The 19,373-nt window shown below is 35.2% G+C and overlaps 1 protein-coding gene across 1 annotated transcript; it reads left to right on the top strand.

The window, feature by feature from the left end:
• The first annotated feature begins 457 nt into the window (after positions 1-457).
• Positions 458-18,053, top strand: LOC109828024 (uncharacterized membrane protein At4g09580-like). The gene is made up of 4 exons (XM_020395058.1): positions 458-849; positions 12,025-12,261; positions 12,348-12,565; positions 17,451-18,053. The coding sequence occupies exons 1-4, from the start codon at positions 646-648 to the stop codon at positions 17,635-17,637; spliced, it is 846 nt and encodes a 281-aa protein (XP_020250647.1). The 5' UTR covers positions 458-645; the 3' UTR covers positions 17,638-18,053.
• Positions 18,054-19,373: the final 1,320 nt, after the last annotated feature.

Consider the following 19,373-nt stretch of genomic DNA (forward strand, 5'->3'; position numbering starts at 1 on the left):
CTAATGAAGTAGAGAAGAAAAAATAGACGAGAAGTAGAGAGAAATTTTATTTCATTCGTTCTTCATTGCTATCTCCAAGTGAGGTAGGAACACCTCTATTTATATACAAACTAAGATGATGATACATGAATCATATTAATTATTCATTCATGAACTTAGTCTTTCAAGAACATGCATTATGTTGTTATAAGAAAAAAAATTAATGTACTAGGAGAATATCAACTTTTTAGAAAACTAAATAGACATCCACATTATTTCATAAGAGAAACTAAATAACAGAAACTAAATAAATATAGAGCCTAACGACAACAGGTATGATATATTATTTCTGTTCTCGGAAATGTACCGACGAGTTGTTAGGTCACCGCATAGGAAAAAGCACAAGCAACCGAGCTGTACCACGTTTGTCCGGGCCCCACATTTCTGACCGACACACCCCCGGCCACCCCCCAAACCAATTTTTTTCCCCCCTCCCCATTTTCGTTGGCCCTTCAAAACTCCCAATTACCCATCTCCAATCTCCAACGAACACAGAAATGCGCGCCCTGCGCAACAAGATTGGATCTCAGCGAACACCTGATCGATAAAAAAGAGAGGGGGGTAAAAAACGAGATGCAATCTGTTGTGGAGTTTTGATCATTTGAGATGGATAATTGGAACGGGGAGTACGCGAGGGTTCCCGTATCGAATACCGAGAGCTTTGAGCCGGGAAAGTCTAGGTTTTCTTGTTGCTCTTCGAAATTGTGGGGCTGCTTGTGTCGGTGGATAACTAGGGTTTTGCTTTGCATCTTGATTCTAGCGCTGGCTGCTGTTTTTATCCTCTATGCCGGCCCGTTTCTCATTCAACAGGTGCTTTTTTCCTTTAACCTATTGTTTTGATTCTTTCTGCTTTTGTTTAGATCCGTTCGGGTCAAGATTTGGGTGTAATCCTAGCGTCAGGGTTTGGATTATGTGGTGTTTAGCTGCCTTGATGCTAAAGGTCTGCGATTTGGGAGGAAATAGGAATGATTTAAGATAGAATTTGGGGTTTTGCAATGAAGTTTTTTAATTGATTATTTTCTCCTGTTCAAGCTAGAAGTTATTGTAGGATGGTTGATGCTATCTCAATCTTCGGACCTGGAGGTTAGAGGAGCTCATATCAAGAAAGAGGCCTGAGTTCGAGCGCTAGCGCTCTCAGGACGCATCAAGAGGTATTACCACCCAAGACCCATTTTGGGGCATCTTCACCTGAGAGGTGACCCCATCCCAGGCTCCTCTCGAGGGGCCTTAGACCATAACTAAGGATAACCTTCGGGAGCCATGTTCCACCTTAATTCCTACTTAAGCTCCAACTAAATAGGAATGGATTCAAACCCTGACCTGCTACTGGGCATTTCACCCACCTAACTTACTGACAGCCCCCAGTGGGTACAATGAGTCAAGACAACTTATGTTGATATTTTTCTTCATAATTGCGAAAGATTGTATGAAAATCCTAGAATATATTTGTCACAACATATTAGCAAATGGAATACGTATACAAATGAGAACAAACTACACGCTTCTTAGCTTTAAATGGCATCCCATAGTCACTGACCGAGAGTCAAAACTTTGTTGTCAAGTTGGAAGCTCTTTCCCAACAAAGGTGATGTAAATTTGAGGCTCATAAAGTCAAGAAAAAGGTTGAACAGTAGAATGTTAATGTATTACAGATATAGACTTGACTCTCTGAAAATGATTTTAAAATAAATCTTTCCATTCAATCTGAATAATGGGATACCTTAGATAAAAATATGTTCCATTTAACTTAATCTACATTCTACAGTTGCTAAAAACTGAAAATCATGATAAGAAAGCTAGAAAACAATGCTTTGAATCTTTAAAACCGAAAAAACACAATGCTAAGGGTTTTTAAGTGCTTAAAACATGAATGAAGGTTTGAATTTACGTTTTTCACAATGTCCCAATTGTAGGCTACTGTACAACATATCTAAAAAACTTACATTGTTTTCTTTCTAATTTTTTTTTATAATGTTGATCAAGATGAGTGGAGTAAATTTCTGTGGTCTGTTGTATGCTAAAAGTTTACCATAAAATATAGATGGATAAAAAAGGAAATGCATATTGAACACCTTCCTTGCATGAGTAGTTATAACACAAATTTTATATAATAAAATAAATGCAGGCACTAGGCTCGTAGAAAAACACAACTTAATCATATGATTTTTCATCTATAAAATAAGATTACAGGTGGGAGATCAGGATGGACGGTGTTGATCAAAGACCTAAGCCTTGGAGAATAGATGTTTAAAGGTTCCATAGGAGAAAACTTCTTTGTATAGAACTTGTTCTTCACTGCCCAATATGCACTCATCATAATGGCTGTCAAATATACCTAGAAGAATAAGATATCATGTGTATGATCATTCTTTTTTTACCCAAGAGGAGACATGAGAAATTAACATTAATTTGCGCTTAGTTTCTTCTTAGGTGGATAAAACAATATGGTTGCACTATTTACTAATATAACTAATATAACCTTAGTAGAATTTCTATATCAATGAAATGGAAGAAGTGGATTTATCAAACTGTGATAAGGGTTTACTGTTGGAGTAAACATGAGATATTTCTACCTATTTTAGTGCGAGAGGACTCTTTTTAGTTTATTTATTTATTTATTTTGCATGGCCCATGCCTTAGCCTACTACCTCTTCAAAGTCTGCCCCTCCTGTAGCATTTGATATATGTGGGAATCCTTCGAAATCTAAGGTTTTCTTGTAATTTTCGTGATAAGCATAAGCTCCATTGAAAGTTCTCAAAATTTTTATTTCTCATCAGCATCACATTTGCTAATTACTAAGGGTGTGTTTGGATTTCAATGGGGTTAAGGGAAGTTAAGGGAAACTAGGTGAGAGAATGGAAAGGAAGAGAAGGGAGTTCTCTTCCCCTTGGTTACACCCCATTTTGGGGGGTAACAAATTTTATACTATTAGGGGGTGAACCAAGGGGAACTAGGGTGAATAACTTCACCTCCTAAATGTTTCCAAACAAGGTGAATGGTTCCCCTAACTTCCCTTCACCCTTATTCCCCTCAATCCAAACAAGCCCTAAAAAAATGTTTCTCAGAAAGACCCTACTTCTCTCCTGTAGGATATTTTCTTTCTTGTTTTTTCTCCAAAGTGATCATCATTGTTGCATGCATCATCAACATGCCTATCACTGCGACAAGGATCATCAACGTGTCTTGTACTATCACCACTGACAATATGCTCTTCATTGACATATTCTAACATCACCATTCCAGTATCATGTCTTCCTCATCATCGCCAATATTCATGCGCCTATTGCTAGCACCGATATTATTATTGCACTTACTGCCATTTCGTTTTTCAGGGCCATCATCATTAACCCATATTTCAAATATTTCAAATCATCATTGTTTGTCATCAAAAAATTGCCATCATCAGTTACATTATTGTCACCACTACCTGTGCATTTGTCTCTAGCACTATGATTGTCATTATCGCCATTGTTTCTAACGCACCTTGATCACTACAATCACCGCACAATCATTATTTCTATTATATTCTGCCCTGATTAAATTTATTGTACGACTAGGAGCTGTTTGGGAAAATATGCTCAGAGTTTCACACTTACGTGGACTTCTGAAAGCACCAAATTGCTAAAGATCATTACCTGGAAATATGTACTAAAACTTCAAAACATGGTAATGAGACTTTCAAAATGTGTTGATGTTTGTGAATGATATTTTTGGAAATGCGGTTCATATGTAAATGCTACATTCCTTCTAGAAATGTTTGCATTTTTAGCCCTAGCAATTCAAGGCCCTCTGGTTGCCACATCATCTGAGTTTTGAAAAGAGTAGAGCTCCATACTTGGGGCTTATCCACTCTTTTAGTAACATAAAAACATTAGCTTATAATTAGCAAGAATTACTCAAAGAAACATCTAGTGCCTCCATCTTTGTTGCTTAGTGCAGAAGTGTAATGGGTTGTGAGATATCGATGTGATGTACCTGAGAAGCTCATTCCAAGAGATGTTAGACAAGTGGCTTGGGAGATTATAGATAGAGAGTGTGGATTTATATGTCAAAAACTTTGAGAATAAGGAACTATAAGTAAGCCTGTCCATCCGGCCCGGCCCGGCCCGGCCCGGAAATCCGGGCCCGGGCCGGGCGAAACCGGAGCCCGGACCCGGGTACCCCGGGCCCGACCGGGCCGGGTTCCGGGCTGGCCCGGGTTTTTTTCTTTTAAATTTTTTTTAATCAAATTTTTAAATTTTATTGAAATTTTAAATTATAAAAAAAGACAAATAATAATAAAACAATAATTTTATTAATCACTTAAAATGACATAAATTACAAATAAAAAATTATAAAAATAAATTCTTTATTAATAATTAATAAATCATTTACAAATTATAAGTATAAATTTATTTTGGAATTCATCGCATCACAATAGATAAGTACATCCCAACTAGGTTTTTTTAAGTTTCTTTTTTTTTGATAAAAAAATGCTAAAAATTAGTTTAATATTATTATATTTTATATAATTATGTATTAGTATATACTTCTAAATTATTATGTAACTATATATTATATATACATATATTATATGTAAATATATTGTATATATTTATAAGTTATAACTTGAGAGAGAGAGAGAATCACATAAGTAGCCGTTGCCCGTTGGGCCAATGGGGAAGAATCTTGATACACGTCATTCCTGATCTGCCACCTGAATTTATTTATAGATGAAAAATCATATGATTAAGTTGTGTTTTTCTACGAGCCTAGTGCATGCATTTCTTCTTTTATATAAATTTGTGTTATAAACTACTCAATCCTCCCGCAAGGAGGTGTTCATAGCATTTCCTTCTTTTATCACTCTCATCCTTCTTGGTACACTTCTCTAGCATACAAAGACGCACAGATTTACTCGATCTGATCTTGATCAAGCATATAAAAAAAAATTTTTTTTTTTAAGAAAAGAAAACAATGTAAGTTTTTAGATTGTTGTACAGTGCCTACAATTGGAATTGTGAAAAGTAAATTCAACTTATTCATGTTTTAGATTAAAACCTTAGCATGTGTTTTTTTTTCGGTTTAAGATTCAAGCATTGTTTTCTAGTTTCTTATCATGATTTTTCAAGTTTTAGCACTGTAGAATCTAGCATTAAGTTTAAATGGAACATATTTTTATACTAAGGTTCAATTATTCAGATTGATGGAAGTTATTTAAAATCATTTTCAGAGAGTCAAGTTAATATATGTAATACTCATTCAACACAACTTTCCCTCACTGTTAAACTTTTTCTTGACTTATGAGCTTCATTTCAATCACTTTGTTGGGAGACTTCCAACTTGCACAAAGTTTTGACTCTCGTCAGTTGCTATGGGGATAATTTTAAGATAAGAACGTGTAGTTTGTTCTCATTTGTATAGTACCATTTGCTAATATGTTGTGACAAATATATTCTAGATTTTCATACAATTTTCGGCAAGTTATGAAGAAAAATATCAACATAAAGTGTCTGACTCATTGTCGCAATGGAAGGGATGTAGCTACGCTCTACGCTGGCGCTGACCACTGCCGTGCAGGTAGGGTTTGAATCATTCTATTAGTTGAGCTTAAGTAGGATTAGCCGCTGGCACACACACTCGCGCTCCACGGACAGGTTAATCCTTATTATGGCTAAGGCCCCTCGGAGGAGGCCTGGGATGGGATCTCTTCAGTGAAGATGCCAGCAAATGGGTCTTGGGTGTAATACCTCTTGATCGCGTCTGAGAGCGCATAAAGCAGTGCGAACTCGGCCTCTTTCCTTGATATGAGCTCTCTAACTCAAGGTCGCAAGATTGAGATAGCATCACCATCCCTACCAACTCCTTCCTACGCTTGGAAGCAGGAGAATCACAATCACTTAAAAAACTTCATTGCAAACCAATTCTATCTTAAATATTCCTATTTCTCCAAATCGAGACCTTAGCATCAAGGCGCTAAAACCACATAATCAAACGCCTGACGCTAGGATTACACCCAATCTGACGCGAACGGATCTACACCAACAAAAGCAGAAGAATCAAACATAGTTAAAGGAACGCACACTGTTGATGAGAAACGGCGGCAATAGAGGATAAAACAGGCACCAGGCTAGAATAATAACAAACCTAGTTATCACCGACACAAGCGCCCCAAATTGAAGACAACAAGAAACCTAGATTCCGGTCAAAAGCTCTCGGTATTCGATACGGGACCTCGGTACTCCCGTTCCAAATTATCATTCTCAATGATCAAAACTCACAACAATTGATCTCGTTTTTTTTTACCCCCACTTCTTTTTTATCGATAAGTTGTTGCTGAGATAATTTGTTGCGCAGGGCGCGCATTTTGTGTTCGTTGAGATTGGAGATGTAAATGGGAGTTTTGAAGGCCACCGAATGGGAGGGGGAAAAAAATTGTTTGGGGGGTGGGCCGGGGGGTGTGTCGGTCAGAAATGGGGGCCGGACAAACGGGTACAGCTACGGTTGCTTGTGCCTTTTTCCTATGCGGTGATAACAACTACGTCCGGTACATTTCCGAAAGAATAATATATCAATAGCTGTTGTCGTTAGAGAACATCTATATTTATTTGTTTCTGTTATTAGTTTCTCTTATGAAATATGTGATGTCTATTAGTTTGTTAAACAAGTTGATATTCTCTCTAGTACATTAATTTTTTTCTAAACAACATAATGGGCATGTTTTTGAAAGACTAAGTTCATGAATGAATAATTAATATGATTCATGTATCATCAATCTTAATGTTTGTATATAATAGAAGTGTTTCAACTCTCTCGCCAGATAAGATGAAGAACGAATGAATAAATTTCTCTCTACTTCTCGTTATTTTTTTCTCTATTCTTATTTCATAAATATGTTATCAGTACGAGACTCTACATTGAAACATATTTTTCAATCCATTAATTCATTGTTAGGGCACGTGTTGATAATTTTGGGTAACTCGTATAATTTCCTTTCAATCTAAATTCATTTTTCTTATACTAACTTACAAACGAATTTACGCCACTTGAATATTTTTGGAAAGAAATACTTATCCTGATGTTAGATGCTGAAATACATCTTATGGCAAAGATCTTGAAAATACTACTTGTGGAAGAAATAGACATCAAATCAAGACCGTCCAATAGCTAATGATTATTTCCTTCACACATCATTTGGATGAAGGATTAAAAACAACACAAATATCTCAAATCGTGAAAAGCTCAACTACCTCACCTCGTGAACCCACCTAATTTGAAAGGAGAGATTTGGACGCACCTGAAAGTGTTGTGCTCCAACCCGGTATGACGTGCTTCACTTAAGGCTATAAGCATTTTAAATCATTATGTAGTATATTTGTAATTATAAAATTATTTCAATTACAATTTGGTGGAGAAAATTAAAGATCAACTCACGCACGAATTAGCTTAAAAAATATCTCCACCTTTATGCACATCGAATATGCTCCTACAGCAGCAATATGAGAGAGGATTTAAGAAATCTGAATTGATTCATGCCTCCTTTTGGCTGAACAAACATGAATTATTATTAAAATCATGATCCACCTACTGTTCTAGCAATTCCTGAGCAGATGCAAATATTCAAAATCATGGTGGGGCGTGGACATGACCGTGGAGGAGCCGAGGACGTTAGCTGTTATCGTGGACGAGGTTCGTGGAGATATGTTGCCTTATAACAATTGATCAAGTCGGTGGCCAGGTAAAATAGACTCCCAGAAGTGGATAATAAGATAGAAAATGAAGAAAAGAAAACATTATGAGGAATTGTTTGGACGCTCTTTTATTTTGATGATGTTTAACAACAATTTATACTAATGTTGTTTGTCTAGTGTTTGTGTTTATCTATTTATTGTAGATAAACACATGTTGGAGATTGCATGGAATCAGAGCGAATCTCAACGATCATAATCCAATGGGTTGCTGGTTAGGAGTGAAGCATTCTTTCAAGTTAAAATACAATTTCAAAAGCTTCATACCGTAAAGTGTACAAGTCAAGTTATTGAAAGATAAGATCAAAGCTTGGTTAATAGTTTAGCAGAGTTTTAATATTATGTGTTTAATATTTAAGTTCAATACCATTACACAAATTTTATTGGTTTCTATGTATATAAAGTATATATATATATACACATTTTGGGTCAATTATATAATATATATAATAACAATAAAGTTTTTGGCTATAAATAAATATTTATATCATACTGTTTGTTTTTATATGTATTTCGGTTTGCTTTAATTTCATAGATAATGAAAAATCTATATTTACTATTCATATATAAAAATGTTTCATATTCTTTGTATTTGTGAAAATACCATATATCATTATTTATAGTCTTCATAACATAGTTTACATTTTCTTCAAGTTAAAAAATCATTTTGTATTGTTTCAAACATGGTAACTAAATGTCAAAATCATATGTTCACATTTTCATGTTTAGGACTATTTTGGGCAAATGATGATATTTTTTATTTGGGAGGTCTTTTTCAGATATAAATAATATTGTAGCATGTTCATTATTGATATCTCCTAATCATTTTTTCAAAGTTATTACATTTTTTGGATTAGATATATATATAATAATATAACAAGTGTTTAAAATAGAAAACTATTTACAAAAGATGTTTTTGATCATATGTCAGTTTGGAGTCGACGCCCCTCGAGTCAGAGACTCAGTAATGTTTATTGATGGCTCGTGGTCGCACAGTGGGCGGATAGAGAGATAACTTCGTGTCGACTGCACGGTCGACGTATGTTTTTCTAGGAGCCTAGTTTTGTTTTGGTGTGCCGGCAGATAGACCGCCGAGTCTTCATAGTCGACCGCGTGCCAAGTCATTTTTGTACAAGAATCATATTTTCCCCTTCATTTAAAATTCCCTTTTTGGGCCCGCTTTTTGTCTTTCTTTGGGGTTTTTGTGTGTTTTCTCTTCCTATGACAACCCTCAAACCCTTTCTAAAGTGAAAAAAAAAGTAAGTTTTTAAAATAAGAATATACATAAAGGGTTTAAGTTGGTTTAGTTGTTTTAAGTTTTGGGGTTTGCTTTACAAAGAGGAGGCTTACAATCAATTGTTTGAGGATTCATCTTCAATATTCATATCCTCTATTTGTGTTTATAGAGATGTTTCCTTACATAACTTCCTAGCATTTTTATATTGTATTTCAATATCAATTTTATTATAGTTCTTATATATCTAAATATTTATTTAATTCTAATTAGTTACCACCCAACATTGAAGCTTATAAATATTTCATATATATATAATTGAGGGTTGTGAGAGGTCTATAAACATTGAATGTGAGCTTACTTGAGTTTTAATTATTGTAAGACAAACATTATTTATATTATGAGATTGTTAAAGTTTCGGTATAGCTAGAAACCAAGGTTGTAGTGTGTATATATATTATATATACAGTTTCTCTAATATACACTACTACTATATATATATATATATACATATATTATATATATACATATATTATACATATATAAAAATATATTATATATACATATGTTATACATATTATATATATTTATATATACATATATAATATAATACATAAAAATAAAAAATAAAAAAATAAAAAAAATAATCCGGGCCGGGCACAAAAGAGCCGGCCCGGCCCGGAGCCCGGACTTGTCCCGAGTTTCCGGGCCGGGCCGCGGCCCGGCCGGGCCCGGGCCGCGGGCTGTTTTGGACAACCCTAACTATAAGATACCATATTATTTACTTAACTTTTCTTGAACAGTCAAACCTCTAGAAACTTAAGCATAAATGAAATTCATTTTTGGAGAAAAATACAATGTTACCTCTCTCCAGTAGTTTGATGCTGAGAATAATTCAAAATATAGATGTATAAGGGGAAAAAAGATCCATATCTTACAATTTCTATGGGATTCCGACATGTACTTCAACCTATGTTGCATGGGTACTTCTACTTGGAGTTGTGCACGTTGTAATTGTACCTAACACTGAAATTTCAGTGGCACTCTTTTTATATTTGCATATGCTTATTCCAATACATGCTTAATTATATCATACATGTTTTAATTTAAAACACTCATTATATACTTCTTGGATGTATATCCCACACTTCAAATGCAATTCTTGGAACTTGTTGGACACAAGTCAGGTTTGTTTCATCCCGTGTCCAGTTCAAAACTATGATTATAAAGAGTCTTTTATATCAAGTTAAAAACTATCAATTATCTAATTTACAGATCTATATTGTAAAAGGAACATAACTTTTATGGAAAGTTTATTTCATAGCACATGAAATGATAAATAATATTGGTCTCATGTAAATTAATGTTATATATAAATTATTATTATATATACATTTATGCGTACCCGTGTCCTCGTACCGTCACCCATACTAGTGTCTTGTAACTTAGACCTCGACGAAGATTTTAAACACCATGTTTCTATTGTGTGATCTAATAAGTGCGCAACTCCTTGGCCTTTTCTCTTCATTGTCTCGAGCTCTCATCTTTTCACCTCTCCACACCGAAAGATTAGGAAGCCATTGAGAAAGAAGGAAAGGGATGAGAGCAGGGGCAGATCCAGAAACTTTTCTCAGTGGGGTCAAGACTACAAGTCTACAGTATGACTACTATATTAATATTTTTAATGTAAATACTAATTACATGAAAACCAAATAAGCATATTTATGTTCAAAAAAAAAAATATAGTCAATAGAAGAACCTCAGTAAAACTCTTTACAATTGTTTCCTTCATGAAAGAGGAGCGAATATAGTTTGGCATTTAGGCACTCATGAATAAGGTGAAGATAAAAAACAAAATTAAAATCTAATTGCATACCCTTCAGTGTTTGCATTGTCATGGTAGTAGAGCTGGGTGAACAATGGAAAGAACCAATATTTTTATCATGTGATTAATCCATATTTAAACACAAAAATATAAAAAAGATGAATACTTTTGTTCCTGAGAAGTTGAGGTTGGACTTTGGGGATCCAGCGAAAGGCAAGCATTAGACAGAAGTGGTGGTCCACAGGAGAGGAGTTGAGAGCAGAGATGCAATTGAGAATTGAGATCGATGGGCCAGTAGAGTTTGGTAAAGGATTATGCAATATGTCGGGTTTGAGACTTGACACATTGGATGTTTGCATTAAAAAGGCTGTATTGAAGTCAATAGCTGTAAAATTTTGGGGGCAAATTGCAAAATAAGCATAGTAGATTATGCAATATGTCGGGTTTGAGACTTGACACATTGGATGTTTGCATTAAAAAGGCTGTATTGAAGTCAATAGCTGTAAAATTTTGGGGGCAAATTGCAAAATAAGCATAGTACTCAGTTAAATTCTATGGGGTCATGGGGCAACTACTTCCACTGCCCCTAGTGCGAATCCACCACTAGATGAGAGCATTATAAGCATTTACACAAACACACAAGTTCATTTGTATGTGTCGAAGACAATAATATTGCAAATATGTAAATTGATTTAGAATATAGATTAGTAGTATAATAAAGAAGAATTAGCAACAAGGATATTTGTTTACAATAATTTACTGAAAATACATAAGAAAAAATTGTTCTAAAAGTAGGTCTGATGATTTGTTTTATATTAAATTTATTAAAATTTTATTTATATGATTAAATACTACAAGAGTGTTTGAAAATATAATTGAATGAAGGGAAAGAATAGAACGCCATGTTGAGGCTCGATGAGACTACTTTCATTGCTAACTTAACTACGTTAGGTAGAGTGAGGGTATCTGACTTGTAAAAGCACAGATCAATTACATTATTTGTTTCAGCTTGTGTATATGAGTCTTTCTCCATTCATGCCTTTGCACATGCATCAGTTGGTTTCTTATGTGTGATACTACCCCCTCCAGTTACCTTCTAGATGAATGATTTACCTTGTATGTGTCAATTGATGGAGTATTATATTTTTCAGTTCAGAGTTTCAGTGATGGTTTAAACTCAGTTTCTTCTTTTACGCAGGTGGTTGTACCAATTTTGGACTGGGAGACAACAACCTTCAAGCCACTGATACTTGCGTTGCTACTTTTTCTTTCAATCGCAATATTTCCTTCGCTGCTGTTACCTTCTGCACCAAGTATGTGGTTAGCTGGGGTTACATTTGGTTATGGGTATGGATTTTTGCTGATTATGGCAGGGATAAGTATAGGAATGTCATTGCCATTTTTCATTGGTTCGCTCTTTAGTTGTAGAATACAGGTGATTTCATGCCCTTTGGTTTCATGTAGGTCTAATCAATCACATCTAGCTATTTTATAAATTCTGATTCTGATGATTTAATGCAGAACTGGCTGGAGAAATATCCAGATAAAGCATCCGTTATTAGACTAGCTGGAGAAGGAAGTTGGTTTCATCAATTTCGTGCTGTGGCCTTAATCAGAATTTCACCATTTCCATACATTCTTTTCAATTATGCTGCTGTGGCTACAAATGTGAAGTATGGTCCTTACATATGTGGTTCTCTGGCAGGGACGATACATGAGACTTTCCTTACGATATACAGGTCAGAACTCTTAATCCGCTAACTCCCATTATACTACTGCTCTTGCTTATTTGCTTTAGTTTTAATAACCTCTAGGATGATAAGCTATCTGATAGGAGACAAACTAGTTTTCACACGTTACCAACAAATAAGTAATTTTAGGATTACAAACCTAAGAATTTAGATGTGATACTTGGTTAAGCATATATTCCTGATGTTATAAATATAACTAATATTTTCAGTGTCATCATGGTCTCCACTTTCCTACACTAGCAAGTAGAAGCAGTCTGATGCATGTGGGAGATGTTGGTTGCGTATTGTATTGTTATCATGTTTCTATAATTTATAGTTAAAAACATTATTGATAATTTGATATAGTATTTCTTGCTATCTAGGATTGAGTTGTTTTTTTTTGTTCAATATGATTATATATGGTGCCGATTCTATAGGGGAACATGTGTAGTTCATTCCAAGATAAATTGGCTATTTAACTTAGGTATATACAGAGTGAGTTTTATAGGATAGTTGGAATTTGTTGACATTGTTTTATTTTTCTAAATTATAGACGTGGAATTTAATGTCAATACATTTGTATATAACTATGTCTAGTTGTGATAATATAGTGACTCACCAAGTGGCTCACTTTCTGGCCAATCAGCTTTATTTACGGCCTTAAACTATAACTCTTTAACTCGTCAGTTGATGCTACCTCTAATCCTGTTATAAATGTTCAAAGTACCTTTAAATAACTTTGCCTCATCTAATTCTCAACTGACGCTACCTCTAATCTTTCACTATAAGTGTTTGTACTTGCTCGACTTATTTAACTAAGTTTATATTTAGGATTGCAAGTAGAGAAAATGTGATTGTAAAAGTTTGTTAATTTAGTATTCCTTACTTCCTTCCCTGCTCTGTCAAAAGCACTGAATCCCTACAAAGGGAAGCTAAAAAGGCACAAAGATGAAATACATAGTTTCTTGTAGCAGTATTGATCCTAACATTAGTTTCATATGTTTCACTTCCTTCAAATTATCCTTTACCAAGACATTTTTATTGCCTTGAGTGAAACCATATGCAACTTCAAGTAAAATGCAAAGAGGAGAGTGTTTATTTCAAGATCTTGGTTCCATTGTTGAATTATAAAATCTAAAATTATAACCCTCAACCCTCAGCATGGCATGTTTATGGTGCAGCGGAAGAGATCTTTAAGCGGAAGAGACCTTTAACATTGTAACACAGCTATCCCCGCAGGGGCACGTTTGACTATTAAGTTTTAATTTTAATGCCCAATACTCATGACTTTGGAGTTCTCGTGCAGTGGAATGGACCTTTAACACCCACATTATATTTGTAACCGTGTTTTGAGTCTAAATATGTATTTGAAGCTATCATTAAATGGCCACATATTTTGCAGCCATGTTACTCTTTACAAAATCTTTGCGGTCCGTGTTCATGATTTTAAGATATCCTGTTTTCTTTGATACATCCATTTTGTATTCTAATTCCTTTCCATTCAATTCTTCTTACAATATGTTTAAAATGAAATTGTTTTGCTTCAAATTTAAATTCAATGGTTACAAATACAAATTTGATATATTTCAAAGAATATGCGGTTAGTACTAGAAAGGCACAAATTTCCTAGAAGACAAATTTCCTAGTTGTCACCTCCCGGAAGCAGAAGTTATGTGGATCAAGGTTCTTTATTTCTCTACAGTCGCACCACACATAAAAATTAAGGTTCACAGAATAATGCGTGGTGTATCATCATTTTTCTAAATATAGGATAGTTTGTGTGTGGCTTATTCTTGCATTTTCATCAGTATAGATTAGTGAGCACTTGGCACAATCATATAAAGAAACACTTCATACTCGGTCTTTCTGTACTTCAATTATTTTCTAGCCCACATTTTGTTTTTCTGTTAATGGAAGACAAATAATTCAGCCATTCAGAAAACCCAGTACTTAAAAGAGTCAGCCTGAAATCTCAAGAGCATTTGTGCACTTCCCTTTTCATCACTTTAGGACTTTTGCAAAGCTGGAGGTTTAGCCTTGTTATCCTGATGCCATACTGTTTAACAGATTGACCCAGTTTGCCTCCAAGTGTGAGTCATAAACTGAATTTGACTATCTGATTTCACCAAAAATGACATTTATGACACTTGGACTGGGCATATATGACCACATACTGATGGCTTAGAACCAGAGTATCCATGGTGCATCACTATGGACTAAATCATTGTAGAAATCTTGTATTTAATTTAAACACTAGGTTTCAATAAGTTGTATCTACTGTGGTTATAATGTTCACTGATATTTTATGGAATTCATATCAGAATCAGACTCCTTTAATGGAAGTTTGTTCTTCTCCTTTAAGTAAACTTAACCATTAACCATATCAAGTTTCCAATTGAACTTGATTAGACTTCACATCTAGAAATAAGTTCCTTTCAAGCCTCCATTCTCAACTTGATATATATTTTGAACTAACGTCTTATCTATTTCCTCCTTATGATGTCCCTTGGTGTAGCTTTCCATGATTAACCTACTTCACAAAGCATAACAAAACTTCACGAAGCATTTGAAAAACCATGCATATCAGGGAAGTTGAATCACAAAGTCGGTTATATAGTTATGTTATAATCAGTTATGATTTATCTTAGAGTACGGTCCGATAGTTAATCACAGTGCTGACAGTGTGTTGATACATCTTACTCCAGATTTATCTTAGAGTACGGTCCGGTAGTTAATCACAAAGTCGGTTATTATGTGCAAATTACACGGAAGGTAGGATATGTAGTAACTCATGCAGTATAATAGAAATCGAGGAACACTTGACTTCATTGTGCTAATTGATACCAATTTTTTTTCAGTTTCTGAAATACTACTGAAAAAATAAGGATATCTTTGATCAAATATAACTGTTTTTGTTCAATAAAAAATTGAACTTATATGAGTATGGTGGTTTAAGAAAAGTAGGAAAGTCTTTCCCCACCATCTTTAACTAAAGGCTCAATGCTAATATCTCTAACAGAACTATATTTGGAAGACCCAAATTATGAAGCAGAAATGAAATTTCAATGGAAATTTAATAGTAATCTAAGAATTAAATTCGTCTAGTAAGAAATTCTTGAAACTTGTGGAACTGAGATCCACATAACTCATGATCCGCCAGTATCTTAAGTTATATCAACTTCAGAAAAATGATATTATGTAGTCAATACTTGCTATGACTAGCAAAAAAACATAAATATAGTGATTCTTCACTTGCTAGGTTCTGTCTGATTGGGTAGTTTTTTTGTCCTATCTCGTTTTTCCTAGTGAGACCGAAAACCACTTAGTTATATGATCAACCAGTATTGTTGAAGCTTGCACCTTGAGATTTACACGAAATATCACGGGACAAATTTTTAAACCGACCACTTTTCAAATTTATTGGGTAAAATCGACCGCATGAGAAAAAAATAGGCAAAGCCGAGTCGGTTTGCAACCGACCCTGTTTTAGCGAACTTGCACGGGACTTCCAGTATTCCGTGCAGTTCGCTTAACTCCCGTCAACACCAAAAGCCAATTTGGCTCTCGTGGACCGCACCGGCCCACCCTCCCCACCCCCCCCCACCGCTCCCCACCCCCCACCCCCCAAGCCCAAAAAAAAACCCCGAAACCGCTACAGTCGCCTACCCCCGCATGCATCCCCTAGCCCGCTAATCCCGTCGAGCCCGCCGACCCCGTCGACCCCACATCCTCCAAGCTCCGATCAAGGTCTGATTTTGTTTAATTTTGCTATTAATTTTTGACGAGGGATATGAAAAATATTTTGGTTGTTAATTTTGCTGTTAATTTTGCTAGAATTGGGTAGGATTAGTTTTTATTTTGTGCAATAGGATGAATGATGCGATTTGGGAGTTAGGGTTTAGCAATTATTTACATATGATGAATATTGATTAGGGTATTAAATTTGATGAATAATATTTTTGGTCATGTTACGGGTTACCTTCCAGTCGGAGCAATTGTAGAAGATGAAGCAAATGATTTAGATCATATTGAAGAAAATGATATGCAAATTGATAGCATGCATGTGGTAGCTGGAATCGATGATGACACTCGTTGGATGGAGCAATTTAATGTTAACAATGATTATGTGGAAGCCGAAGATCCATTGCTCGACGAGTTTCATAATGAGTATTGGATAAATACTTCTCAAGCTGGATTTGTTGATGTTAGTCCAAATTTTCTAACAACTTGAGGACTTCACTTTTAAAAGGGGATCTATTCGAGAGCAAGGAGGCACTGATCTTTGCAATCTGAGAATGGTCCATCAAGAATCGAGTCAAATTCAAGCCGGTAAAAACTAATGCAACAAATTACAATATGAAATGTTGCTTTAACGAGAAGATTGAAGTAGAGAATGCAAATGAGCAAGATGAGAGAAATAGAAAATGTCCAAATATCATGTTGTAGAGTAGTAAACGGGTGTCTTGCCTACAACATAAACCAATCCTATTATTCTACCCTTTATGACTGAACCAGGTCTCAGTGGCGAATGAAGCGCTTGAATCCAGCTGTTTTCACTTGTTAGATGACCATATATGTTGTTTTTTAAACAACGATTAATCTCTGAACCTCTTGCTCAAGCCTTTTTTTTTCTCAGTTCCTATTGAATGGTGAATTGACAAGTAACCCAGAAATTCACTCTTTAATCATTTTAGAAATATTTTGGTAGAAGTTTGATGGAACAATGTTTTAGTTGTGTATGCATGTGTTGTTCACACATGACATTTGAAAGTATGGGGTGACTTAGTTCAGATAATTTGAAATGGCAATATAATGATTCCTTTCTTATTAGGATTATTTATTTCATGACTGGCCGTTTTCTTGTTTTATGATGCTGATCTACTTTTGACAACAGTGGCACACTAATTTGGAGCTTGGCTGATGCTAGCAACAGAGGAGACGTAATGTCAGTTCACCAGATCATCATTGATGCCGTTGGCCTTTTTGCTACCATTTCTGCTACCATTATCATCACTGTATACGCCAAGAGAGCTCTTCATGACCTCCACGCTGACAAGGTGAACTCCCTTACTTGCAGCTGAGACAAAAGAATTGCCTCGTGTTCTTCTTTCCGCTTGCTAAATTTCTACCAACAGGATAAGAGCACATCATAATGTGTAGACTTTGCTTGTTCAGACGTCTAGAGCAAACTTTACACCCTGAACAAAGATATGAGATTGAGAAAAGCAGTATTTGAAGACTGCAATAGAGCTATTGTAGATATCTATAGGGAACTTACGAAGTCGGTAAAAAGGAACAAGCAACTTGTACATGTGTCTGTAACCATTCGATAGTTTCATAAATTACGTAAGAAGGATGTTGACATCTGACGATTAAGATGATCATTTGTTCTGTAAGTTAATCATCTGATGTTCATAGAATCAGAATTTGTACCGATTGGCTAACCATATATTTTTATTGAACATTTTTTTATACAAACAAATGAACGCCTTTGTTATGAGGTGGTTCGCTCAATGAAAGATTGACAGAGAAATTTTGGCATTCAGAAGCGCTACCAGTGGAGGCCATGGCGTTAATGCATGAGTAAGTTAAATTGCTGTCTGATTCGAGCATTTGGCTCTTTGAAGCGCTACCAGTTGAGTCATTTTGATTGATCAAGTACGGCATCAACTCAATTATGGTGAAGGTGATAGTTTAAGCATATGACCTCATATTTTGATAGAGAGTAAACGGTTAAATTTTCTCCATCAACTCAACTGATTCAATCTATACTTGTTTAGATTAGATGGAGGATCAATTCTCACGGCCCTACTTGAAGTTGTACGTAGTAAGATACTGATGTTAAAAGAGGCATAGCAATTGTCTGTGTCCAATTTAAGTTGAATTTTCACCCTCAAATCAAAATTACTACGTATAACCCACAACGTTTACAGCAAAATAACATTACCCAAAAAGAGAAATTAGAGAGAAAAGGAATTGTCACGGGAAGTGGTTGCTTTAATTGTGGAGGACATATATAGAATCCATAAATCATATATTTTTTTCATTTCCCCTTTGCAAGGAAAATATGGGAGAAAGTCGGCATGTCCATAGATAATTTTTGTCTAACTTGCTATAATATGATGGATTAGTAGTCACAATGCTTCCTTCTGTTAAATGAAGGTGAAATAGAGATTGCGATTGGATTAATGTGGGGAATTTGGTATAATCGTAATCGCTGTAAAGTTGGTGATTGTGGGTTTGCTGAAGAAGTTATTATCTTTAATACTCATAGTTTGGTGAGAGAGTACTTGTTGGCAAGCAAAACTAGTATCGTGTTTACAAGTGATTCTCAAGACAGTTGGGAGCCCCATCCTATGGATATATTAAGGATAAATAGTGATGGAGCATTAAGCGAGGATGCGAGAGCAGATGTGGGAGGTGTATTTCGCGATCATCACAAGCTAGTACAAGCTACTTATGTCAAAAGGACATACAATAATGTTTCTATTTAATGAATAATGTTTCTATTTAATGGGTGGAAGGGATTGCGGTGTTAAAGGGAATGGAAGTCTGATGAGATTGGATTTCAGGACATCATGGTGGAGATTGATGCTTTAGAGATTATAGTCATATATCATGTGATGCTATATGGCATTGCAATTGATGAGATTAAAGAGCGGAGCACTCGATTTCAGAGCTGCATTTTCAAGCATTAGGAGGCAAGGAAATTGTATAGCACAGAAAGATTTATCTCTTGGCGAGCCTATTATCTGGAGGGATATCTCCCTTATTTTATACATCATTGTACTCTCAAGGTTTTTCCTTTAATTAATGA

Source organism: Asparagus officinalis, unplaced genomic scaffold (assembly GCF_001876935.1).
Source record: "Asparagus officinalis unplaced genomic scaffold, Aspof.V1 AsparagusV1_Un642, whole genome shotgun sequence".
NCBI lineage: Eukaryota > Viridiplantae > Streptophyta > Magnoliopsida > Asparagales > Asparagaceae > Asparagus > Asparagus officinalis.